Source organism: Giraffa tippelskirchi, chromosome 7, assembly GCF_054371585.1.
Source record: "Giraffa tippelskirchi isolate mGirTip1 chromosome 7, T2T-mGirTip1v1.2.pri, whole genome shotgun sequence".
NCBI classification, from domain to species: Eukaryota; Metazoa; Chordata; class Mammalia; order Artiodactyla; family Giraffidae; genus Giraffa; species Giraffa tippelskirchi.
In genome coordinates, this window is record NC_137281.1 from 16191959 (window position 1) to 16216777 (window position 24819).

The 24819-nt window shown below is 48.0% G+C and overlaps 2 protein-coding genes across 5 annotated transcripts; both read right to left on the reverse strand.

Moving 5' to 3' along the window:
• Nucleotides 1-6316: 6316 nt before the first annotated feature.
• Nucleotides 6317-9330, reverse strand: ETV2 (ETS variant transcription factor 2). The gene is made up of 7 exons (XM_081517054.1): nt 8892-9330; nt 8557-8646; nt 8363-8458; nt 8052-8108; nt 7336-7794; nt 6777-6889; nt 6317-6531 (listed from the first exon to the last, which is right to left on the reverse strand). Exons 2-7 carry the CDS (start codon nt 8624-8626, stop codon nt 6331-6333), a joined length of 996 nt encoding a protein of 331 aa, XP_081373180.1. The 5' UTR covers nt 8627-8646; nt 8892-9330; the 3' UTR covers nt 6317-6330.
• Nucleotides 9331-12464: 3134 nt separating this feature from the next.
• RBM42 (RNA binding motif protein 42) lies at nt 12465-20030 on the reverse strand. 4 transcript variants are annotated; one of them, XM_081517005.1, is made up of 10 exons: nt 19823-20030; nt 19437-19581; nt 18060-18144; nt 17882-17956; nt 16310-16375; nt 16057-16211; nt 15251-15583; nt 14820-14937; nt 12789-12983; nt 12465-12708 (listed from the first exon to the last, which is right to left on the reverse strand). In XM_081517005.1, exons 1-10 carry the CDS (start codon nt 19948-19950, stop codon nt 12596-12598), a joined length of 1413 nt encoding a protein of 470 aa, XP_081373131.1. In that variant the 5' UTR covers nt 19951-20030; the 3' UTR covers nt 12465-12595. The 4 variants fall into 4 exon arrangements, with proteins under 4 accessions (XP_081373131.1, XP_081373130.1, XP_081373133.1 ...); XM_081517004.1 differs by having other exon boundaries at nt 16057-16232; XM_081517007.1 differs by lacking the exon at nt 16310-16375 and having other exon boundaries at nt 16057-16208.
• Between the last annotated feature and the right edge of the window lie 4789 nt (nt 20031-24819).

The window sequence follows — 24819 nt, forward strand, 5'->3', positions numbered from 1 at the left end:
GAAAACCATAATCACAGAAAACTAACCAATCTGATCACATGGACCACAGCCTTGTCTAACTCAGTGAAACTATGAGCCATGCCATGTAGGGCTACCCAAGACAGACGGGTCATGGTGGAGAGTTCTGACAAAATGTGGTCCACTGGAGAAAGGAATGACAAACCACTTCAGTATTCTTGCCTTGAGAACCCCATGAACAGTATGAAAAGGCAGACAGAGAGGACACTGAAAGATGAACTCCCCAGGTCGGTAGGTGCCCAATATGCTACTGGAGATCAGTGGAGAAATAACTCCGGAAAGAATGGAAGAGACGTAGCCAAAGCGAAAACAACACCCAGTTGTGGATGTGACTGGGAATGGAAGCAAAGTCCTATGCTGTAAAGAGCAATATTGCCTAGGAACCTGGAATGCTAGGTCCATGAATCAAGCAAATTGGAAGTGGTCAAAGAGGAGATAGCAAGAGTGAATGTCGACATTTTAGGAATCAACAAACTAAACTGGACTGGAATGGGTGAATTTAACTTAGATAACCATATCTACTACTGTGGGCAAGAATCCCTTAGAAGAAATGAAGTAACCCTCATAGTCAACAAAAGAGTCCGAAATGCAGTACTTGGATGCAATCTCAAAAATGACAGAATGATCTCTGTTTCCAAGGCAAACCATTCAATATCATGGTAATCCACGTCTATGTGCTGACCAGTAATGCTGAAGAAGCTGAAGTCAAGCGGTTCTATGAAGACCTACAAGACCTTCTAGAACTAACACCCAAAAAAGATGTCCTTTTCATTATAGGGGACTGGAATGCAAAAGTAGGAAGTCAAGAAACACCTGGAGTAACAGGCAAATTTAGCCTTGGAGTACAGAATGAAGCAGGGCAAAGGCTAATAAAGTTTTGCCAAGAGAACACACTGGTCATAGCAAACACCCTCTTCCAACAACACAAGAGAAGACTCTACACATGGACATCACCAGATGATCAATACCGAAATCAGATTGATTATATTCATTGTAGCCAAAGATGGAAAAGCTCTATACAGTCAGTAAAAACAAGACCAGGAGCTAACTGTGGCTCAGATCATGAACTCTTTATTGCCAAATTCAGACTTAAATTGAAGAAAATAGGGAAAACCACTAGACCATTCAGGTATGACCTAAATCAAATCCCTTACGATTATACAGTGGAAGTGAGAAATAGATTCAAGGGATTAGAGCTGATAGACAGAGTACCTGAAGAACTATGGATGGAAGTTCATGACATTGTACAGGAGACAGGGATCAAGATCACCCCCAATAAAAAGAAATGCAAAAAAGCAAAATGGCTGTCTGAGGAGGTCTTACAAATAGCTGTGAAAAGAAGAGAAGTGAAAAGCAAAGGAGCAAAGGGAAGATATACCCATTTGAATGCAGAGTTCCAAAGAATAGCAAGGAGAAATAAGAAAGTCTTCCTCAGTGATCAGTGCAAAGAAATAGAGGAAAACAGTAGAATGGAAAAGACTAGAGATCTCTTCAAGAAAATCAGAGATACCAAGGGAACATTTCATGCAAAGATGGGCACAATAAAGGACAGAAATAGTATGGACCTAATGGAAGCAGAAGATATTAAGAAAAGGTGGCAAGAAAACACAGAAGAACTATACAAAAAAGATCTTCATGACCCAGATAATCACGATGGTATGATCACTCACCTAGAGCCAAGCATCTTGGAATGTGAAGTCAAATGGGCCTTAGGAAGCATCACTATGAACAAAGCTAGTGGAGGTGATGGAATTCCAGCTGAGCTATTTCAAATCCTAAAAGATGATGCTGTGAAAGTGCCGCACTCAGTATGCCAGCAAATTTGGAAAACTCAGCAGTGGCCACAGGACTGGAAAAGGTTAGTTTTCATTCCAACCCCAAAGAAAGGCAATGCCAAAGAATGCTCAAACTACCACACAATTGCACTCATCTCACACGCTAGTAAAGTAATGCTCAAAATTATTCAAGCCAGGCTTCAACAGTACGTGAACTGCGAACTTCCAGATGTTCAAGCTGGTTTCAGAAAAGGCAAAGGAACCAGAGATCAAATTGCCAACATCCGTTGGATTATTGAAACAGCAAGAGTTCCAGAAAAACATCTACTTCTGCTTTATTGACTATGCCAAAGTCTTTGACTGTGTGGATCACAACAAACTGTGGAAAATTCTGAGAGAGATGGGAATACCAGACCATCTGACCTGCCTCTTGAGAAACCTGTATGCAGGTCAGGAAGCAACAGTTAGAATTGGACATGGAACAACAGACTGGTTCCAAATCGGGAAAGGAGTACGTCAAGGTTGTATATTGTCACCATGCTTGTTTAACTTATATGCAGAGTACATCATGAGAAATGCTGGGCTGGAGGAAGCACAAGCTGGAATAAAGATTGCTGGGAGAAATATCAATAACCTCAGATATGCAGATGACACCACCCTTATGGCAGAAAGTGAAGAAGAACTAAAGAGCCTCTTGATGAAAGTGAAAGAGGAGAGTGAAAAAGTTGGCTTAAAGCTCAACATTCAGAAAACTAAGATCATGGCATCTGGTCCCATCACTTCATGGCAAATAGATGGGGAAACAGTGGAGACAGTGACAGACTTTATTTTGGGGGGCTCCAAAATCACTGCAGATGGTGACTGCAGCCATGAAATTAAAAGACATTTGCTCCTTGGAAGGAAAGTTATGACCAATCTAGACAGCATATTAAAAGCAGAAACATTACTTTGCCAACAAAAGTCCGTCTAGTCAAGTCTATGGTTTTTCCAGTAGTCTTGTATGGGTGTGAAAATTGGAGTATAAAGAAAGCTGAGCACTGAAAAATTGATGCTTTTGAACTGTGGTGTTGGAGAAGACTCTTGATAGTCCCTTGGACAGCAAGGAGATCCAACCAGTCCATCCTAAAGGAAATGAGTTCTGAATATTCAATGGAAGGACCAATGTTGAAGCTGAAACTCCAATACTTTGGCCACGTCATGTGAAGAACTGATTCATTTGAAAAGACCCTGATGCTAGGAAAGATTGAAGGCGGGAGGAGTAGGGGATGACAGAGGATGAAATGGTTGGATGGCATCACCGACTCACTTAGACATGATTTTGAATAAACTCTGGGAGTCGGTGATAGAGAGGTCTGGTGTGCTGCAGTCCATGGGGTTGCAAAGAGTTGTACATGACTGAGTGACTGAACTGAACTCAATTGTTAGGGGATGAAAACAAATCATTTTTTTTCTCCCAGGTCATTTGTCACACTATGAGGGTGCCCAGACTCCACCTCCCTGTTCATTACCATCTTTCTCCAAATCTTAGAAGGCACAAATTAACAAAGATTTGAGTGACTGAGAGTTCAGAAACCAAATTCCTGCCACACAGAGAGGAGGGGTTAAGAGTTAAAGCTAGGGTCCGTGAAGGGTCAGAAATTGACCCATCTCTGCAAATGACAACTTCTGGTCACAGACATGTCCTTGACTCCTTTCTCTCACACCCCATAGCTGATCAATCAAGAAATGTTCTTGCTTCTGCCTTAGAAATATATCCAGAATCTTCTGATTCAAGTCACAGGAACCTCCAGCCTGGATTATTGCAGTGGCCCACTCCCTGACCCCTAAGCTTCCCTGCTGTCTTCCACAATCAGGTCACTCAGCCAAAGGGACCCTGTGAACTTCTCTTCCTTGGCCTGGCAACCTCCCCATGTGCCTGGTCTGACTCTTTTAGTCGAAAGCCAAAGTCCTTACAAATAACCTACACAGTTTGCCTCCCTTTATACCCTTGTTACTGTTCAGTCTCTAAGTCGTGTCTGACTTTTTGCAACCCCACGGACTGCAGCATTCCAGGCTCCCCTGTCCTTCAGTATCTCCGGGAGTATGCTCAGATTCATGTCCATTGAGTCTGTGATTCTATCTAATCATCTCATCTTTTGCCACCCCCTCTTCTTTTCCTTTTGCCTTCAGTCTTTCCCAGCATCAGAGTCTTTTTCAGTGAGTCGGCTCTTCGCATCAGGTGGCCAAAGTATTGGAGTTTCAGCTTCAGCATCAGTCCTTCCAATGAATATTCAGAGTTGATTTCCTTTAAGATTGACTAGTTTGATCTTGCTGTCCAAGGGGCTCTTTGAGAGTCTCCTCCAGCACCACAATTTGAAAGCATCAATTCTTTGGCCCTCGGCCTTCTTTATGATTCAACTCTCACATCCATCTGGTGACTCGGATGGTAAAGAATCTCCCTCCAATGTGGGAGACCTGGGTTTGATCCCTGGGTCAGGAAGATCCCCTGGAGAAGGAAATGGCAACCCACTCCACTTCTTGCCTGAAGAATCCCATGGACAGAGGAGCCTGGTGGGCTACAGTCCATGGGGTCACAAAGAGTCAGACACAACTGAGCAACTAACACACACACACACTCACATCCATACATGACTACTGGACAAACCATATCTTTGATTATACGGACTTTTGTCTGCCAAGTCTCTGGTTTCTAATATGATGCCTAGGTTTGTCATAGCTTTCCTTCCAAGGAGAAAGTGTCTTTTAATTTCACTAAAGTCACTATCTGCAGTGATTTTGAAGCCTAAGAAAATAAAATCTGTCACTGCTTCCACTTTTCCCCTTCTATTTTCCATGAAGTGATGGGACCAGACCCTTATCTCCTCCTAACTGCTGCTGCTCCAGCCACTTTGGCCTCCTAGCAGTTCCTTAAACCTGCAAGCTGGCTTCCCCCAAGGGTCTTACTGTTCCCTTGGCCTGGAATACTTTTCCTTCAGCTGGCTCCCTCCATCATGTCCTGCAGGTCTTTGTTAAAATGTCACCTTATCAGTGAGTTCTTCTCGGTCCAAATATTTAAAATTGCTATCTTGTCAGTTTCTTCCCTACTTTATTTCTCGAAAGCACTTATCTTCTAACGTGCTATATCCTTCCTTTTATTGTTTATCCCTCTCTCTCTTTTTGTTTCCCTCAATATAATAGAAGCATCACAAAGGAGCAATTTTTGTCTCTTACTCACCACTGTATCTCTACGACTTAATTTCTGGTACATAGTATGATTACTCTATAAATATTTGTGGAATGAGTGAATTTTTTGTGTGAATAAAGTGGGCTTCTGGGGACTGGAAGAGGGAGCCGTGAAAGACTGTGGCTCGACCTTAAAAAAAAAGAGAGAACTGTTATTGCCCCTCCCCTCAGTCTGGCCTCCAAAGCTTCTCAGGTGCTGAGTGCAGGGTCCAGGCCTAACTGGGTTGGGGGCGTCTTATGCTCTGTGTTCATGAATGCTGTAATTTTTTGTGGAGCTGCCTGTTTATGTGCCTGCATTACCCCTTCGAAGAGATCTTCCTGAAGCCCAAATCCCTTCCCTGCTTAAACTCCTTGGCTCCCCTGTGCCCTCAGACCCATTACCTTGGCCCACATGGGCACTTCGTCTTGGAGCTTTGTGAACTGACTCATGGTCCCCTCTCCAGCTATGCTGATAGTTTAATTCATTGAACAGTGCTGTGAGATCTACCTCCAGGCCTTTGATTTCTTCTGACGGGAACATTCTTTGCCTACCTGACTTCTTTTTTTTTTTCTACCTGACTTCTTAAATCAGCTATTTTTCTTCTCCAGTAAAGTTTTCCCTGACCAACCCCAAACTTCCCGCTTCAGGCTAGGGCAGGTCCCTCTTTGGGGGCCTCCTCTACCCCTGCAGAGTTCCCCCATCTCAATCCTGACCACTCTGGGCTGTCCCTGTCTGGTGGGGGGTCTGTCTCCTCACTGGACTGTGAACCTCCTATGGGCAAGGTCCAGAGTTGTCTTTGTCACTGCTGAGTCCCCAGCATGGCCCACAGAAGGACCACTTAATAGGCTGTCTTTCAGGCTCAGTAGTTCCCCGATCGGGGTAGGCTCTCACTAGGGTATGAGTTCTGTGTCCCGCAGGTTGGAGTAGACGCTTCTAGGGGGCAAGCACTAGGTCTAATTCCTTGATGGTCCCTGGCACTGGGGAGGCACACAGTAGGCCCTTTTTGGAATATAAGCCTTCTCTTCAAGAGGGGAACAGTAGGTAAACTGGGAAGTTAGTGATAGGGTCTGATTCCTGTGCAGGTCCCAGCACAAGGCAGGCGCAGAGGGAACTGAGTTTGAAACCTCTGCACGTCCCATTACACAGTGAGCACACAGTAGTTCCCCTTAGGGTCTTGGGTCTGTTTTGGTCATCGTGTTTCCTGGGATCACATGGGGTTTGTTGGGGGCGGAGGAGGGGGATGTGGATGTGGTGATACGCACAGGCTCCCAAGCAGAAGTAGTCTGTATCAGTGGGAAGGATGCAAACAGCACAACGAGGCTTGCTTGGGTATATTTATTGGGTCGTTGCTCCTAGCCCGCCTCCCACAAGGTCGGGATAGACTACATCAGGCACGCGTCCCCCGAAGCGGTACGTGTACTTGCGCCCCCCGCTCTTGCGCACGATGTCGCGGCGGTAGTAGTAGCGCAGACCTCGGCTCAGCTTCTCGTAATTCATGCCTGGCTTCCTCTTGCGCTCGCCCCACAGCCGCGCCACCTAGGGAGGAGCCGGAGCTTAGTCCGAAAGGGCGGGAGAGGGCTGGGGAGGGCGGGGCTAGACGGTGGATGGGTGGGACGGGGGCGGGGTTCCGGTCTGTCTGCAGAGGGTTAGGCGGGGCGGAGCAGGCTGGAGATGAAGGCGAGGCTGCGGGTGGGGCCTAGCACTAGGCAAAGTGCTGGTGGGGCTAAGGTGAACACTGGGAGACCTGGGCGGAACTTGGCGGGTCTGGGAAACTGCCCTACCTCTTTGGGGTCGCACAGTTGGAACTCTCGGCTATTGCCGGTCCAGCGGATGCAGCTTCTACGCGCCCCGTCGTGGAGCAGCTCCAGGAGGAACTGCCACAGCTGAATGGGACCTGTGGGGTGGGGACAAGTGTACATTCAGGTTTCCTGGCCCCAGATGATGTCGCTTCGATGACCCAGGAATCCGGATCTGCTCCTCCTTGGAGACCAACAAATCTGGATTTCTCCATCTAAGGGACCTAAAAATTGGGATGGGGACCCAGGCGTCCGGAGCCCTCATGTCGGAGATTTAGGATTTTGGCTGCCCCATCTCGGGGACCCAGGCATTCAGATCCTCATCTCTTTCTTCTCATCGAATCCAGGAGCCTAGGGCCTCGTCCCTTGCTCCCTAGAAACACTAGAAGCTGCTTGTGTCGGACTCCTTTCCTACCTAGGTACCCGGCAGTAAGGCCCCCTCCCCCTCCTCTCTGGAGCCCCGCTAATTTCCTGGGTCCCGCCCCCTTCGCGCCTCATTAGACGCCCGCTTCGATCCCACCAGAAAAAATCTCGCGGACCTCACCTCTGTGGTTAGTTTTGGGGTAACGAGCCAAGGTTGCGCGGTCCGACTGCTGGGTGGGTTCAGAGGAAGTGGTGAAATCTGAGCTCTGGTACTCCTTGGAAGAGGTGGTGCAATCCGTATGCAGCCCTGAGTCCCAGGAGGTGGTACAGTCCGAGGCCGCAGGGCCGGCCCAAGGAAGGGTCGAGTCGGCGCGAGGCTCCCCGCCGAGGCTCCTACCCCAGCAGGTGGCGCCGTCGGGGCCGATAGAATTGTCCCAGCTGGTGGAGCTGGAGGCGACCTGGGCGCACGACCACGAGTTGGCACTTCCCGCGGAGGTGGCGTAATTCTGGACAGCAGCCCCTTCGGAGCCGGTCCAGGGGGCGGGACCCAGGGCCTGGGAAACACCGCTGCAAGGGACGGTGCCGCAGCACGGCAGGTCTGTCCAGTCTCCCGGCCACGGAAGAGCTTGAGGGGCGGGCTCTGCGAGGACAAATGGACCCCAAGTGAGAGGAGTCCAGGTGTCCCGATCCCCTCACCCCTCCGGGATTCTGGGAATCGAAGCTCTCAGCCGTGGCGTCTGGGACTCCAGGCTCCGGGATCTAGGTCATACCACCTTAAGGACATGGTGTCCCTGGTCCTATCCCCCTTCCCCTCCATAGATCTCGGAGTCTAAACCTCTAGTCACAGTGGAGGACCCCAGTCCCCTCCTCCCCCCGTGCTTTTCCGCTCACACTCACCTGCCCCCCATGGAGCTTCTGGGTACGGAGTGGAGCTCCAGTCTGGCTGTGGGAGCCCTGCAAGGAATAAGGATGTAGCTGAGTTTAGGGAAGGGTGTGCACAGTGAGTGGAGACTCCCCTCAGCCACTCACCCAGTGGACTTTGTCAGGGACTGAGAGTTCTCAACCCCAGTTCCTACTCATTCAGATCTAGGACTCAGGACCCTGGCCCCCCTCCACCTCCTTCTTCAACCTCTGCAGTTCAAGCCCACACCCCTCAACCGCAGGACAAGCATGTCCCCTTCCTCAGACCTAGGAGTCCAGCCTCTCACCTTCTTCCCCAGCACCCAGGGGTCTCAGCCCACAGCCACCTTTCCAGCATGTGTCCCCTATCAGCGTGTCAGGGATGTAGAAGTTGAGTTCAGCTCCTGCAGGCAGTGAGGTTAGACAGAGCCCCATCAGGTTCAGCGAAGGCCCCCACCTGCGCACCCACCCCACACACATCATCTCAGCCCCTGGGACCTACCCAGCCCTGACATCCTGTGCCCCAGAGGCACTTCCTGTGGTGATACTTCATCCCAGTTCCACAAGTCCATGGATGTCCGTTGTGAATGTACTGGGTCGGAAAAAAATGGGGGGGGCACAGGGTGAGCCTGTGACCCTTAGGGACCCTGGAGTCTGAGCCCCATCCCTAGCTTCCCTCACAAGGAGGAGTCCAGGCTCCCTTCTTCCCCAGGGCCCTGGAATCTTGGCCGCCAGTGTCCTTTCATCTCAGACCCAGAGTGAGGGCCCCCAGACAACCAGACCCAGGAAACCAGGCCCCCAGACACCCGGTCTTCTAGCCCCCAGTTCATGGCTCACCTCTGGCAGGTCCTTCTGCCCCCAGCCGGGGGTCTCAGCCCCATTTCATACCATGCACCCCCTCCCCTGGGGGCCTGAGCAGGGGGGGCGGATTTTCCAAGACGTCAGAGCTGGGGGTCGCAGTAGGGGTCGAGTTGCAGGGGCTGAGGCGTGGCCAAGCCATGTCACCCCCGCCCCACTCCCCTCTGGCCCCGGGGATGACCGCCGGCCTCCGGGGTAGCTTTGGGAGGCAGCTTTGGTTGTCCCACTGCATGGCTGGCCTGGACTTGAACGGGAGCTTGGGAAACAGCGGGCTGGGTTGAGACCAGGGTGCAAGGGGTGTTTCCGGGGTGACAAGAGCCAGGCGGGGGTGGGGCTTGGGGACTTGATCCTGCGACATGGGAGGTGGTGGGGGGAGCAGGCCAGGGGTCAGCTGGGCTGTGCCAGGCTTATCTGCAACAGGAAGGGGGATTTCCGGCCAGAACCCCGGTCGACAGACGTCACAATCGGCAGGGGGCCTGTGGGGGATACGGTGGGGGTAGATGACCTGGGATCCTCCACCAGGCCCAGTTCTCCCCTTCCGAGGGCTTTGAGGAGGACATTCTGGATGCTTCCAAGGACAGTAACAATGTAAACAATAACAACAGTGATAGTAATAGCTGACATTTACTGGGGTCTCATTGCATACCACCAAACTGTGGGCCTTTGTTTAATCCCCTTACGAGGTAGGTATTAGTCTTATCCTGATTTTATGAAAGGGGAAATTGAGGAGGATTACTCCCACTTTTCTTCATCTCCAGAATCCATGCCCTTTCATGCTATAATAGTTCAGGACAAATGGGGAAAATTTGAGTAGGAACTGAATATGAGATACAGAATGAATCGTTTTCTTTGATGTGATAATGCTATTATAATATGAAATGCTATTTCAAAGGAACGCAGCTATTTAGGGGTGAATTGTTATGTCTGTAACTTTTCCAATGATTCAGCAAAACAAAACAAAACCATGTATACTTGCAACATATACATACATGCAATATTTGGAACATACAATTAGAAAATTATTTGTTGTTTATCTTAAGTTCAAATTTAGCTAAGTGCCTTGTATTTTTATTTCCTAAATCTGGCAACCCTACATCCTGGTTGCTTGACTTCAGAACCTATGCTTGTTTCCATCCTGCAATATTGATAACTAGATATGTATCATTAAAAATAACCTCTTTAAAACTCACAGACTTAGAAAACTAATTTATGGTTGCTGGGGGGAAGGGATAGTTAGGGACTTTGGGAAGGTGATGTACACACTATATTTAAAATGGGAACCAACAAAGACCTATTGTATAGCACATGGAACTCTGCTCAATGTTATGTGCCAACCTGCATGGGAGGGGGGGCTTGGGGGAGAATGGATACATGTATATGTATGGCCGAGTCCCTTTGCTGTTCACCTGAAACTACCAATTGTTTGACTATACTCCAATACAAAAATTTTTTGTGTGTTAAAAAAAAATTAAAAAGAAAAAACCTTTTAAATATGGACCTTTTCCAACATTCACCCAGTTTGATCATTAACCACTTGCCATTCTGGGGGTGTGGGCATTGCCTTTCTGTGTTACACAAAGGAAACTGGGCCTCAAGAGGAAGAGCCACTCACTAGGTTACACAGTGGGTGGCTGGTGCTGGGATTGGACCCAGTGTTGGTTGAACCACAGAGCCCTCAGGAGTCATTGGTCCCTCCGTCCATCTAACCCAGGGTTCTGAAAGGAATCTCCTATCTGCTGTACCCCACCAGGCCTGGGGCCTCCTCTCCCTGAAGCTGGTCTCTCATCATGTCTTCCTGCTCTGGGTTGGTGTCCTCTGTTGTGACAGGCCTGACTCTTGGTTGTGGGATCTTAGTTCCCAGACCAGGCATTGAACGCTTGCCCTCAAGTGTGGAATCCTAACCACTGGACCACAAGGGAAGTCCCCCAAGTCTCTTCTGGTGTCTCAGTCCCTCTCCATCTGTCTCTAAGTGTTCCTATCTCTCTCCCTACCTCCTTATCTGTTTCCATCTCTTTCCCTCTCTGGACTTTTCCCCCCAACTCCCTTTCCTGTTGTACTGCCTCTGACCCACCACTCTCTTTTCTTCCTCTTTTTGTCTTCCTCCCAACCCCTCAGTCTCTGCTCACTACATTTCCTCCATCTCTGTCCATCTGTCTCTCACCCCCATTGTTCTTCTCTCCCCTTGGGACTTAAATGCATGTTTAAAACCCTCCTTTCTGGAATCATTCGCATCTCCTCCCTTGCTTGCAGTGAATAGAAGGGGTTTAGGAGAAGGGAAGGGCTAGTGATGTGGGGATGGGGTTTGAGGGTTCTGGAGCTGGGTGGTCCAGCCAGGTGGCAGGGGGCTGAAGGGCACTTCCTGTCATTGAAAGGAGGCCCTCACCCCTCTAACCAGACTGGAAAATGTGACGTCAGAGTGGGCAGTAAGGGAGGAAGACCGGAACAGAGGAAATCTGACACCTCTCCTCGGTGACTGGCTTCTGGAGAAGCCTCGGTATTGTTTCTCCCCTCCCAATCTGGGGTTCTGATGGCTATGCCCCTGGGAGACCCTTGTCCCCTCCCCATGCCATCTCCCTCCTTTGGCTGGTCACTGCTCCAACCTCCTTTCTGAACCGCAGTTTTCTCTAAAGTGCAAATCTGTGATGCCAGTCCCCTGCCTGAACTTTGTCTCAGATTCTCATGGCTGGCTGCTGCCTTCAGGGTAAAGTCTAAGCTCTCAGTCTGGCATTCAAGGTCCTGCATGCACACTTACTTCTGACAGGCAGAGATAAGCCTGGAGCTGGGAAACAGGAGCTGGGGAGACTTACAGATGGAGAGAGAGGAGAGACTCAGAGACATTTAGAAAGAGACAAGAAGCAGAGGGGGACTCAAGAGAAACAGAAAGAGGCATAAACATTCGAAGAGAGCAGAAGTCAACTAGGTTTTGGCAGAGCGAAGAAACTGGAAAACAGTCTCAGAGACCTAAAGGGTGAGAATGGCAGAGACAAGGAGAGAGAATGATATTAATAGAAGAGAATGAGACAGTTTCAGAAATGACCAGTGCCTTCAGGAAGCTTTCCTGGACTCCTAGGGATGGTTCCCCAGCCCAACCCTGATAACTCTGGGCTGTCATTGTCTGGCAATGGCCCTATCTCTGCCACTGAACCATTAGCTAGGAACACTGTTTGTTACCACTGTAACCACACACTGTCCAGGTCCCTGATGAAAGTGGATGAATGAATGAAAGCCTGGAAAGCTCTGAGCTCCAGAAGGGCAGGGTGAAGACCTGAAGATCCACTACCTTGGTGTTGAGAACACAGGGTGGAGTCAGAAGACCACTGGTGTGAGCCTCCACTTGGCTTTGACCTTGCGCTAAGCCTCTACTTCCTCCTCTGAGGAATGAGCTGCACTCAGTGTACACTTAAGAGGTTTCAAGAAGATCTAACGGGCATGTAGCAGCATTGAAGATGCCCATCTGCATGTTTATGTAAACTTTCAAGGCTCCCCACTATCTCCAGAGTGGAGGATGCTAAGCCCTGCTCTCCAAAGAGTGCTTCCAAGCCTAGCCAAGGATGGAAATGAACATAAATTTATTGAAACTGGTGTTGGGGAGGATGGGTGGGTGGATAGTTGAGGGTTTTCTAAAGAACTGTGGGGAGGAACCAGCGCCCGGCCGGATGGGAGCGGGTGCCTGGCCACGGACCCTATCTCAGGCCCAGTTTCTTCTTCTCCTTCTGCTTCTTGCGCACCACGTCCAGGTTCCGGTCTTTCCACATGCTCTTGCGCAGCTTGATGGGACGAGAGCCCACATACTTCCCTGTGGGAAGAGAGGGTTCAAGGTTAGGCTCAGACCAGATGCCTGCCATGCCCACTGACCCCAGGGGAGACCACACTCACCATTCATCTCACGCATGGCGCGCACATAGTCACTGGGGTCCTTAAAGCTGACGAAGCCATAACCCTTGGTCTTGCCCGTGCGCTTGTCGCGGATCACCTTAGCCTTAAGGAAGGATGGGAAGCGGCTGAAGGCTCGGGCCAAGATGTCATCATTCACCTCATTGCCCAGGTCCCCACAGAAGATCCGGAAGTCATCTGGGGTTGGAAGAGAGATGACCAGAGGATACACATGTGTGGCCTGGTGTCTGTCTTACTGAAATGATCCCACCTTCTCTGGGAGCATCCCCCAAGCCCTCTTCCTTCTGTATCCCAGCAGTCTTGACCTGAGGTCCTCTTAGTTATAACAGCCAACACTTGGATAGTATTTACCTGTGCTAGGCTCTCTGCTAAGCACACATAAAATTTTCACACACCTGGCATTCCCAACAACCCTTTAAGCCAAGGCACAGAGAGGTCAAATCACCTGCCCAAAGTTAATCAGCAAGCAGCAGAGCTGGGACAAGAACTCAAGCATCTATCTGGCTCCAAAGCCTTCACTTTCAACTAACGGCACTGCCCTGCCCCACGCCAGGGCCACCTCACCCAGTCCCGTGATGAAGCCCCACCTTTGTCACCACAGCCCTCGCCTGTCCTCTGAGCCCCCAGCATCCTTTGGTCTCCTGAACACCTCTCCACGGACACTCTCTGGGCCCCTGTCACCCACTGGTTCCCATAACGGCACCCCATGACTGCAGACTTCATCATTCCTCAGCTCTGCCTCCTCTGCAAAGCCCACTTTGATCCCCTTTGAGTCCCTGAAACCTGAACACACTGCCTGATTCTTCTCCAAGGTCAACTTCAGCTGCCATTTTTGGATATACCTACCGGGCTGAGCCTGCTGCTGCTGCTGTTGCTAAGTCACTTCAGTCGTGTCCGACTCTGTGCAACCCCGTAGACGGCAGCCCACCAGGCTCCACCGTCCCTGGGAGCCTGGTCTTGACCAAATGTGCTCAAGCTCAAAGAATCCCTTCCCCCATAAGCATATACTGTTACTATCCTCTTGCTAGAAAACGAAGCTTGAAAGGCTGAGTGACTTGCCCAAGGTCACAGAATTAGAGTCTACCGCCTGGCCACCCCTGGGCCAGTGCTGCACGGCTCTGGCCTGGGGTGGGCAGATGGTCCCAGGAAAAGAGGCAGAAGTAAAGGAGTGAGGTGGGACGTAGGCCCCTTTCCTTGGCTACCACTGTGGTTGCCTCACAGCTTTGGTGGTGACTGAGGGCACTCTTGAACAAGTAAGGTCACGCCAGGCAGAAGTAATCTGACAAACTTAAGAGGGTAGGACCATCCATAAACCAACTGATTTGAACACTTCAAAAAACTATTATACCTAAGACAAAGCAGTGGGAGGGAGACAATTCTCTTTAAAAGATAATCTAGTGACACAAAACTGCATGCCTCCTGGTTCAGGGGAAAAACAGCTATAAGAAGATAGTTTGGAGACAACTGGGAAAATCACAATATAAACAGAATATGAGATAACATAGTTACTGTTAATTTTCTTAGATGTGTTAACTATATAATGATATGAAAGAAAATATTACTTTTCTTAGGAGATGAATATTAAGGTATTTAGGAGTGAAGTGATAACCTCATTTATAATTAACTTCACATGATTGAGCAAAAACCAAAAATAGATACAACTGGAGGGTTACAGTGAAGATAGCAAAATGTTAATTGCTGAATCTAGGTGGTTGAAATATAGTTAACTGTGCAACTCAATATTTAAAATTTCTCACAAAAAGTTAGGGAAAAAAAGAATGGTCTTTCTCCTTTAACAAGCCAGGCACCTCATGAAAGAAATGGGCCAGAGGTCCTACGCACCAATCCCCTCTACCCAGTTCTGTTCGGTGGTCGGGGGAGGGCCTGCCCCCTGAGCCACAGTCTGGCTCTCCAGGTGGGCTAACAACAGTCCTGCCCTACAGTGAGGTGTGGAGCTACCCGGTCCACCTTCCTTGGCTGAGCAGCACAGACCCTGCACTCGAGCCCACTCACCTGCATCCCACTCTAGCAGGCTGGGGTCCTCCCAGCTGCTCCCAGCTGCTGTGCGAATGCAGCGCTTCAGTTTCTCTGGTTTCCCTTTCTTCTTGTCCTCACTCAGAGGTTCTGGCACCTACATAGGAAAGGAAGGGTGCAAAGGGCTAGATGCTGAGTCTCCTGGGCCCATCTGCCCTCTTCAGGCTCTCCCACTTGGTCCCCCTAGTTCTCCTGTCTCCATAGTTAAAGTGCAGGATATGCTTCTGGGTGTCAGGTGTGTGTGCGTGTCTGCCTCCCTATTCCCCATGTTCTCCCAACCCTTCCAATTTCCTGGGTCCTTCCTACCTCTGTGGACAGAGGATGACATGTGTTTCTGTGTTGGGAAGCCCATGGGCCGCTGTCCGCCCATCCAGACCTTTCTGTCCCCCACTACTCTGCTCCCTGCTTACCTCAAGAGCCATGAGGCCAGGGGGTGGCTCAGGCCGAGGTGGCCGGGGTCTCGGACGCAGGGACAGGAGCTCAGGAATGCGCAGCGGGGGCAGAAGGCCTCGCACAACTTCCAGCGGGAGGGGCAGGGGTTCAGGCTCAGGCAGAGGCATGGCCAGGGCCAGTGGCAGGCTGGGCCCAATGACTGCAGGGCCAGCTGGGGCACCCCCGGCTCCCACTGCCACTGCTGCGCTAGCCTCCTCCAGCCCGGCCGCTGCCGCCACCACAGCCTCTTCTTTCTCTTTTAGGCCCAACCCCAGGCCTAGGCCCAGCTCTCGGGGTGTTGCTGGCTCTTCCTGTGGGCAAAAGGAGGGCATGAGGGGGGCCAGATCACAGGCTCACACCTCCCTCTCACCCTTATCTGTACAACAGAGCAAGGGCACCGGGGCCAGAGAGCAGGCAAGAGACACCAGGACAAGGAACAGTGTCTCTGCTCCTGTCAGACAAACACAGGGATAGAGAAACAGGCAGAGAGACAGACAAACACAGGGACCAAAAAAACCCCATAAAGACAGGAAGAGGGAGGGACAATCAAAGGAAAAATACAGATACACAAAGAGAAATACACCTATAATTTGTGTTTTCTCTCTAAACTTCCCTCAAAAAAAGCAAAAAACAGAACAATATGGCCACAGGAAGAAACAGGGAAAGACAGAGGCAGAGACACGTAAAGCCGGGGAAAGGCAGACTTGGTGGACACAGCTCATCAGGCCAGGATGAGGGTCCTTCTGTCCACCGCACCTGACCCTCAGTTCCCTGACCAACTCACCAGAGGAGGCCTCAGAGCAGCCATGGAGCCCAGGGGTGGTCCAGGGGCCCGAGCCATCGGTGGCAGCATCATAGGTGGTCCAGGGGGCCCAGGCAGGGGGGGGCCCACGAGGGCCTGGTGAGGGGGCCGCAGGGCCATAGGGCGGGGCCCAGCTGCTGCAGAGGTAAGAGCAGAATCTGTCAGGGTGTTAGTGGGGGAGTTGGAGGACTTGGGGAGAAGTTATGTGGCGGGGATGATGACCTTGCCCCCTCACCTGCTCTCTGCAGCACGTGAGGGACGAAGGCTGGACGCAGAATAGTGGCACTCTGGGGGGCCACAGCTGTGGGAGAGATGAGGGTGTGTGTCAAGGGGGCCTGGGGCACTCAGGGCAAAGTATGTGCCTGTGGGTGCTCTGAGCACCCAAGAAATTCTGCGGAAGAGCCTGGGGAACCCTCTGGGAGATGCAGGGTCCTTTTCATTTGTTCATTCAGCAACACTTACCACTGATGATCTCCTCTGGGCCCGGCCCTGTCCTGGGCAATGCTAGGGGCACACCTAAAGACCACAGGCCCTAGGGGTGCTCCTGGTCCAGAGCAGAAAAGAACAGACTCATCACCAGAGTGACAGCCAGAGTGATCAGGGCTGGGATGAGGGAAGCCCAGGCAGGGTGACCGAGGCTGGCAGTAGAAAACTCAGAAGAGGGACACCAGGGGGACTAGAGAAGGCTTCTGGCAGAAAAGGACCTGTGAGCTGAGACCCAAAGGATAATGAAGAGCTGGTAATGCAAAGGGTAAGTTTGGAAATATTACTGGCAAGGAGAACGCTTATAAACCAAAAATTTTCTCTCTTTAGTTTAGCGTAATTCCAATAGGGGAAGTCAGGAGTTGGAGAGCATCATAAGAGGATGGTCAAAAGGTCAGTAGGCATCCAAGCATAGTCTTGGTGGCTGAAAGACTGTTTCAGTGGTTGTTCTCCAGAGGGTACTGGGGTGCCACAGCAGGGCTGGAAGCTGGGCAGGGTGACTAGGTCAGATTTGCACTTTCATCAAAACCATACTAAAGTATAGGAGATATTAAACCTCAGATATCAGATAAAAGAGTCTATCAGGATTTAACTGAAACAATTAACAAGTTTGATCTAATGAGATGACACCAGAACATTACAGAACACATATCCTTTTCCTACCTGTAAGGAAGTTAATGTCACAAAAATTGACTGTGTGTGTAAGAGTCATCTCAACAACACGAAGTAAGAGTGTCTTGTGGAGATGATATATTTTAGTTGATTTTGGTTAGCTAGATTTTAGTTTAGTTGATAGGTCTGGAAGGTTAAAGTTGGGTGACAATGAGCAGGAGAGGGAAGGGACCTAAACAAGAGCCTTGCTGGCACATCCCAGCAATGTCTGGGGCTCCAGGGAAGGAAATGGGGATCTCTCCCTGCAAGGGGCCGGCTGATGTAAGGTCTTGACTGTCAGATGAGGACCATAGGTGCTTGTTTGATGGTTTGGTTTGTTCATCCCATCAAAAGAGAGCGTGTAATGCTTACAAGATGGCAGGCACCCTCAAAGACGTTATATTTTAGAGGAAGCAAAAGATGATAACCATAATAAACAAATAAATTGTATAACTTGTTATGAAGAAACAGCAAAGAATATGGATTAGGAATCACAATAAGGGGGCTGGTTTTCAATGACCCAGTAAAGCCTTACTAACGTCAAATCAACAAAGTACATGATTAGGTTTATGCTTTAGAAAGACAATAATATCTTGGGGATGAAATGGAGAGGGTGAAGTAGTCGAAACAAGAGTGCTTGGTGAAATGTGGGATTCTCTGGCCCCAGACCTACCTGCTCGCCGCAGGAACATGGCTTCTCGAGCCTCTGGACTGTCCAGGTGACTCCGATCACCAGGGCCAAAGCCAACTGTTGGGAGGGGAGTGATGAGGATGGTGGGGGGGAGGAGAGGAGAGTCCCAGGCTTCCCTTTTTACCACCCTGCTTCCCTCGTCCCACCACTTCTTACTTACCTGGACCCACAAAAGGTGGGCCACCCACCATGGGAGGAACCACTGTGGCTGCAGCGGCTGCTCGGGCCTCCAGAGTCTGTTGGACCTGTTGGATGGGGCTTGGGGTGAGGGGTCTGACTCAGTGCCCCCAAGCTGCCTGGCAGGCTCACCTGGGAATCAAGGGTTTTGTTCTTTGCACTGTGTGGCTATCTCTCAAACTTTAGGTCTCAGCTAAGACGTCACTTTTCAGAGAGGCTTCTGGGATCACACTAGCTCAAGGTGTCCTTAGTCCCTCCCTGGTGTAACTTCTCTCATCATCCTGCTTCATCTTCCCCAAAGCACTCACCACTACCTGAAATTATGTCCAGCTTGTCCTCCTCCTCTCCCATGCTACCACCCTGCTCCAAGCCACCATCATCTCTTGCCTAGAGTATGATGGTAGCCTCTTCCTCAGACTGCTTGATTCTGCCCTGGCCCCCTACAGTCTGTCTTCTAAACATAGCCAAAGTGACCCTGGCGACACCTAAGTTGGACCATATCACCCCACTGCTCAAAATCCTTCAACTGCTTCTCATCCCAGAGTAAAAACCAAGGTCCTTATGGTGATCCACAAGGTCCTACTAGATCTGTCTCTATCACCTCTCTGCCCTTATCTCCTCCTATTCTCTCCCTTGCTCACCCCATTCCAGCCACCCTGATCTCCCTGCTGGTCCTTGAACACGTCAAGTATGCACCTACCTCATGGCCTTTGCAGATCAACAGTTGTCTGGGAATACTCTTTCCCCAGATATCCGCATAGTTCCCTCCATCATGCTCTTTATATCTTTGCTTAGATATCACCTCCTCAGAAAGGTCTTCCCTGACCATGCTGATAAAATTCTGTCCTTCTTAATCTACTTTAATCTGTCTCTCCACAGTAAAACAGAAACTCCAAAAAGGTAGTGAATGTTTCTCTGTTTCATTCTCTGCTATATGTCTAGGGCCTAGATTGGCATCTGGCACAGAAGAGGCACCTGAAAATTATTTGTCGAGAGAATGAACAAGTTTCATTCGCTTGTTCACTCTTTGGTAATCTCTTTCTCCACTAGTCACATATTGTTAAATATGGAGAACTTGAATGTGATTAATGAGACTGAGAAACTATGTAACTCTAATATGAATTTTAAATAAATACAGGACATTTCCATCACTGCAGAAAGTTCTACGGGCCACCATGATCTAGAATAAAAGCATGCAAAGGGCAGAATTATTGTCTCAGTCGTTACCGAGTCCTCAGTGCCTGACACCTAAAATATTTGTCATGCTAATTAATCAACAAACCAGCATGTCAATAGCTCTCCGTATACAAACATGTGTCTGAGGCATTGTGCTCTCTTCTATGCCTTATTTCAGCCGTACCTGCTGGTATGTGTTGGTCGCGATAATTGGGCGGATCACAGGAGCTGTTGGGACTTGCATCGCTTCAACCGTGGGGACTGTGGGCACCGCAGGCACGGCAGTTGGGATTCCTGTTACGGGAGCCCCCAGAACTTCCTGCTCAAACCTGGGAAGGCAGGACAGACACCACAGCTCAGGACTTTGCACCAATTCTGGAACGGTGGGTATATCGCGACAGCGCTTTCACCCCTGCCAAACTCTCCTTCTTAACTCTCGTCTCCACAATCCCGAAAGTCCCATTTCCCCAAGACAGAAGTATATATCGAGTCCATCGTGGCCTGGAGGCTCCAGGGCTCGACGGTTCTGACTCTAGAACGGCTTTTATCGTTCCCTATCGCGGGCCTTACAGGGCCATCTCCGCCTCCATCTCCTTCAAGCGTTCCTCGCCGCTCTTTCCCGGGATGCCGGCACCAGGGCCCGGAACCACAGGTCCTCCCGCACCCGGGAGTCCCGGGGCTGGCCCCGCTCCGGCCATCGCTGCTGCCGTCGGTGTCGCCAGTACTACCGCCTCCGCTCAGTCGCCTCCGCCGGTTCCGCTGTATACTCTCTGGCTACGTCAGGGTGGGCGCTCGCGGATGACGTATCAGCGAAAGCGACGGGCGCCGACACATGACATCATGCGTCAACAGGGCTGGGCTTTGGAGTGATGGCCAATGAGAACCTAGCCACACCCAGAGGGTCCGCCCCCAAGGAGAAATATAGGCCAGTCAGAGTGCCGGAGAAACGAGTCAACGGAAGAAACTGAGTCTAGGAGAGTGCAACACAGAGAGACGGCCACGCCTTCATGGGGGAACACGGCCCGCCCCTAAAGTGGAAACTTGACCTTTGAGAACTCTGGGAATTTCGGAGGTCCCTCCTGTGCCACCGCGAGACCCGTTCTGGAAGTGTTAAAACACAGTGACATCCCAGTCACCCCAGGGCAGGATGGGGCTGGAGACAGCTGGAAGCCATGGTCGTCCACTTTCGGACACGCTACCAGTGACTTCCAGAAAAACCAGGACCGTGATGTGGGAATTTCAGAGGAGGCGCCTGACCTCCTGCAGGAGGAGGTGACACCTGAAGACTTCTGCTAGATAAAATGAGTATAGAGACTCTGGGTAGGATGAATAGTTCATGCAAAGGCCAAGGGACAGTAGTCAAATAAGTCAACTCAGAAGGTCACGTGTATAGTTTTGGTGTTTGTGCTTTCTTGAGACACAGCTTTCTCTCTTTTTTAGTCCTCAAGATGTTTTATGAATATTTTAAAAACTACACAATAGTAGAGAGAATAATATAACGAACATCCACGTGCCTCAAGAATTTACTAATATTTTACCCTTGTTTTGTCTATACGTTTTTTTCGCTTTACATTATAGCAAATTGAAGCTATCTGTCAATTCGCCCGTACTTGCTTCATAATGTGTAACAGATAAGATGTTTATTAAATAAGGAGTATTTTTTTAAAAAAATAACATGTTCATATCCAGGAAACTGTCTTATCATCTTACACCTAGATTGCGTTCTATTTTCCCTGCCTCAAAATGTCTTTATATTACAACAGTATTGTAAAAATCAGGATCCAAGTAAGGCCCACATTTCATTTGATCAGTGGGTCAGTCTTCTTCACCCCCTATCCCACCCCTTAAAACTTAATTGTACTGCCTGCCTTGGTTTTTTGAAGTTCCAGTTTGAATCAGCATAAACGAGTGATTTGTTAAAATAGTTTGCTTGCTTCTGTGCTAGAGATATTATAAGAAGAGAATAAGATACCTTAAAAATTATTAACTAGAGTCCATACTTTATTCAGTTTTCCTAGTGTTTACCTCATCTATTTTCTGTTCAAGCATTCCATCCAGGATAACATGTAACATATAATTGTCATGTTTCCTTAAGCTCTTCTTGCCAGTGACAATTTCTCTTTCTTTTTTCATGACTTTGATAGTTGGAGGAGTACTGGTCATGTATTTTGTAGAATATTTCACATTTGGGACCTCTCTGATGTTTTTCTCATTATTAGGCTGAGGTTATATTTTTTTGAGGATGAGGGGGAAGACCGCAGAGGTAAAGTGCAATTCTTATCATATCAAGGGTACATACTGTCAACATGAATTATTATTAACTTTAATCTCCTGAGGTAGCACTTGTCAGGTTTCTCTACTATAAAGTTACTTAAAAAAAAGAAACCTCCCTTTTTTTTTTTAATAAATTTATTTATTTTAGTTGGGGGCTAATTACTTTACAATATTGTAGTGGTTTTTGCCATATATTGACATGAATCAGCCATGGGTTTACATGTGTTCCCCATCCTGAACGCCCCTCCCACCTCCTTCCCCATCCCATCCCTCTGGGTCATCCCATTGCCCCAGCCCTGAGCATTTGTCTTATGCATTGAACCTGGAATGGTGTTCTGTTTCACATATGATAATATACATGTTTCAGTGCTATTCACCCAGAACGTTCCACCCTCATCTTCTCCCTCAGAGTCCATAAGACTGTTCTATGCATCTGTGTCTCTTATTCTGTCTCACATATAGGGTTATCGTTACCATCTTTCAAATTCCATATATATGCATTAGTATACTGTATTGGTGTTTTTCTTTCTGGCTTACTTCACTCTGGATAATGGGCTCCAGTTTCATCCATCTCAACAGAACTGATTCAAATGTATTCTTTTTAATGGCTGAGTAATATTCCGTTGTGTGTATGTACCACAGCTTCCTTATCCATTCGTCTGCTGATGGACATCTAGGTTGCTTCCATGTCCTGGCTATTGCAAACAGTGCTGCGGTGAACGTTGGGGTACATGCGTCTCTTTCAATTCTGGAGAAACCTCCCTTTTCAACCCTCTTGCATTGTTGATGGCAATGTAAAGTGATACAGCTACTACAGAAGACAGTATGAAGATTCCTTAAAAAAACTAGGAATAAAACTACCATATGAAAAAAAAACAAACTACCATATGACCCAACAATCCCACTACTTGGCATGTATCCTGAGAAAACCACAATTGAAAAAGACACATGTACCCCAATGTTCATTGTAGCACTATTTATAAGCTAGGACATGGAAGCAACCAAGATGTCCATCAACAGATGAATGCATAAAGAAGCTGTGGTACATATACATAATGGAATATTACTCAGCCATAAAAGGAACACATTTGAGTCAGTTCTATGAATTGGACGAAGCTAGTGCCTATTATGCAGAGGGAAGTAAGAAAAGAGGAAAACAAATATCATATATTAACATACATATGTATATGAAATCTAGAAAAATGGTACTGATGAATCTACTTGCTGGGCAAGCATAGGGACTCAGACCTTGAGAACAGACTAGCTGACATGCCGGGGGAGGGGAAGGAGAGAGTGGGATGAATGGAGAAAGTAGCATGGAAATGTAAACACTACCGTATGTAAAACAGAGAGCCAGTGGGAATTTGATGTATGACTCAGGGAACTCAAACCAGGGCTCTATGACAACCTAGAGCAGTGGGATGGGGTGAAAGGAGGGGGGAAGTTCAAGAGGAAGGGGACATACGTATACCTGTGCTGATTCATGTTCATGTATGGCAGAAACCAACACAATATTGTAAAGCAATTATCCTTCAATTAAAGATAAAAATAAAAAAACAAAAACCTTTTCAAGCTCTTTGTCTTGCATAGGGGATGTCTAGTCTATCCCCTTCATTTAAAATTATTAAATCATTTGTATCAGTATGGACTCATGGATATCTTATACTTTTGGTTATTATTCAATAACTTATTTAGTTGCTAAAATTGTTTCAGCTTATTAAAGTCTTTTTTTTTACCTTCTCTTTACCTTCCTCACTTTTTTTCTCTTTCTCCCCTAGACACACACTCTCTCTTTTTCCCTATTTGTTGGAGAAACTGATCACTTGTGCTGTTGGATTTCTCACATTTTGGATTTAACTAATTACATTGTTTCACTTGTTCCTCACTGGCCCCTCTCCCTTTCTTGACAGAAGCTTGATTAGATTTAGGTTTAATTTCCTGAAAGAATGCTTAAGAGGTAGTGCTGTTATAAACCAGCCATTGAATCCTACATGTAGCTTAGCTCAGCCCGGTAAAGAATCTGCCTGCAATGCAGGAGACCCAGGTTTGATTCCTTGATTGGGAAGATGCCCTGGAGAAGGAAATGGCTACCCACTCCAGGATTCTTGCCTGGAGAATCCCATGGAGGAACCTGGCAGGTTACAGTCCATGGGGTCAAAGAGTTTGACATGACTTAGTGACTAAACCACCACCACTGTCCTGTCAGGAGCAGGTGGTGTCTGGTTGTCCTGCTTCAGTGATGCCAAGATTGATCAGCAGTGTCATCCTGTTCATCCATTTAAAAAAGCTCAATCAGCCCTTCCATTCATAGTTTTAGCAGTGCTTGATCATCGTCACCTGTGTCTATTTCTTCATTGATGTATGGAAGATAGTGGTTTTCAAATTTTATCATTCTCTCTAAAATCATTAGTGACTTTTATAAACTTCCTCTTTTCAGAACTTGGGTTACTTGTTCACAAACAGGAACAGAAAATGCCTGACTCTTTCCCTATTTTATGGGGGGCGGGGATAAGAAATGAGTTGGTTACTAGCACCCTTCAAAGGACCAATGAGGTATATGTGTATGAATATCAACAAAAACTTATGTTTTCAAACATATTTATATGCTTCAAGTCATTCTAACTGTGGTTCAAAATGTCCCATCTTTAGCCAATATGTATGGATACATAGATGCAAAATTTTCCATACAATTTCAAATGGTTTACTAAACTATTTGAATCTTCCTGGAGTCAATTCATGGACCATGGCTTGGGTAAGGACTCCTGCTCTTTTATGTATAAACTGAGTTCCTATCAATCAGTCAAGGATGTTTTCATTTAAATGCAAGCCAAATCCCTTTGGGTATGATATATAAAAATAACTATAAAGGTTAATTGTATACTTTCAAAAGATCTTGACCCTGTGTAGTATTGTATTATATGTTTTGTCCACATATGTTTGATTTAATGTGGTTTTTATATGAGATTTACTATAGAATAATATCTTTTTGATAACTACTTAGTAGCTTTGGCTTATCTTTCATATGCCAAGGAAAAGCCATTAAAAAATTTTTAGTACACAAATTGATTCATATGGAGCCATGTTGAGTATTGTTTTGGAATATATATATTTAGATACATATCTTTCCAAAGCATGACCCCTCCTTTTCTTTCATTCTATTCATTTTCCTATTGATATAAAAAAATAGACTTACTAAATACACAGGCTGGAAGTGCAACTCATTGACCCCTAGGACAACTACTTTTCCTTGTCCTGGCTGTGAGCATGATGTGGATCTTGGAACATGGGGAATC

Bases quoted from the DNA above. Each gene is read 5' to 3' on its own strand.
- ETV2 (XM_081517054.1), bottom strand. From the start codon at position 8,626: ATGGACTTGTGGAACTGGGATGAAGTATCACCACAGGAAGTGCCTCTG. The intron at 6,890-7,335 runs GTGAGGTCCGCG...CCCACCCCACAG, and splicing joins CCCCAAAACTAACCACAGAG to GTCCCATTCAGCTGTGGCAG. The intron at 6,532-6,776 runs GTAGGGCAGTTT...GCTCCTCCCTAG, and splicing joins AACTGTGCGACCCCAAAGAG to GTGGCGCGGCTGTGGGGCGA.
- RBM42 (XM_081517004.1), bottom strand. From the start codon at position 19,950: ATGGCCGGAGCGGGGCCAGCCCCGGGACTCCCGGGTGCGGGAGGACCT. The intron at 19,582-19,822 runs GTAAGGCCCGCG...CTGCCTTCCCAG, and splicing joins ATGGAGGCGGAGATGGCCCT to GTTTGAGCAGGAAGTTCTGG. The intron at 16,233-16,309 runs GTGAGGGGGCAA...ACACCCTGACAG, and splicing joins TCACGTGCTGCAGAGAGCAG to ATTCTGCTCTTACCTCTGCA.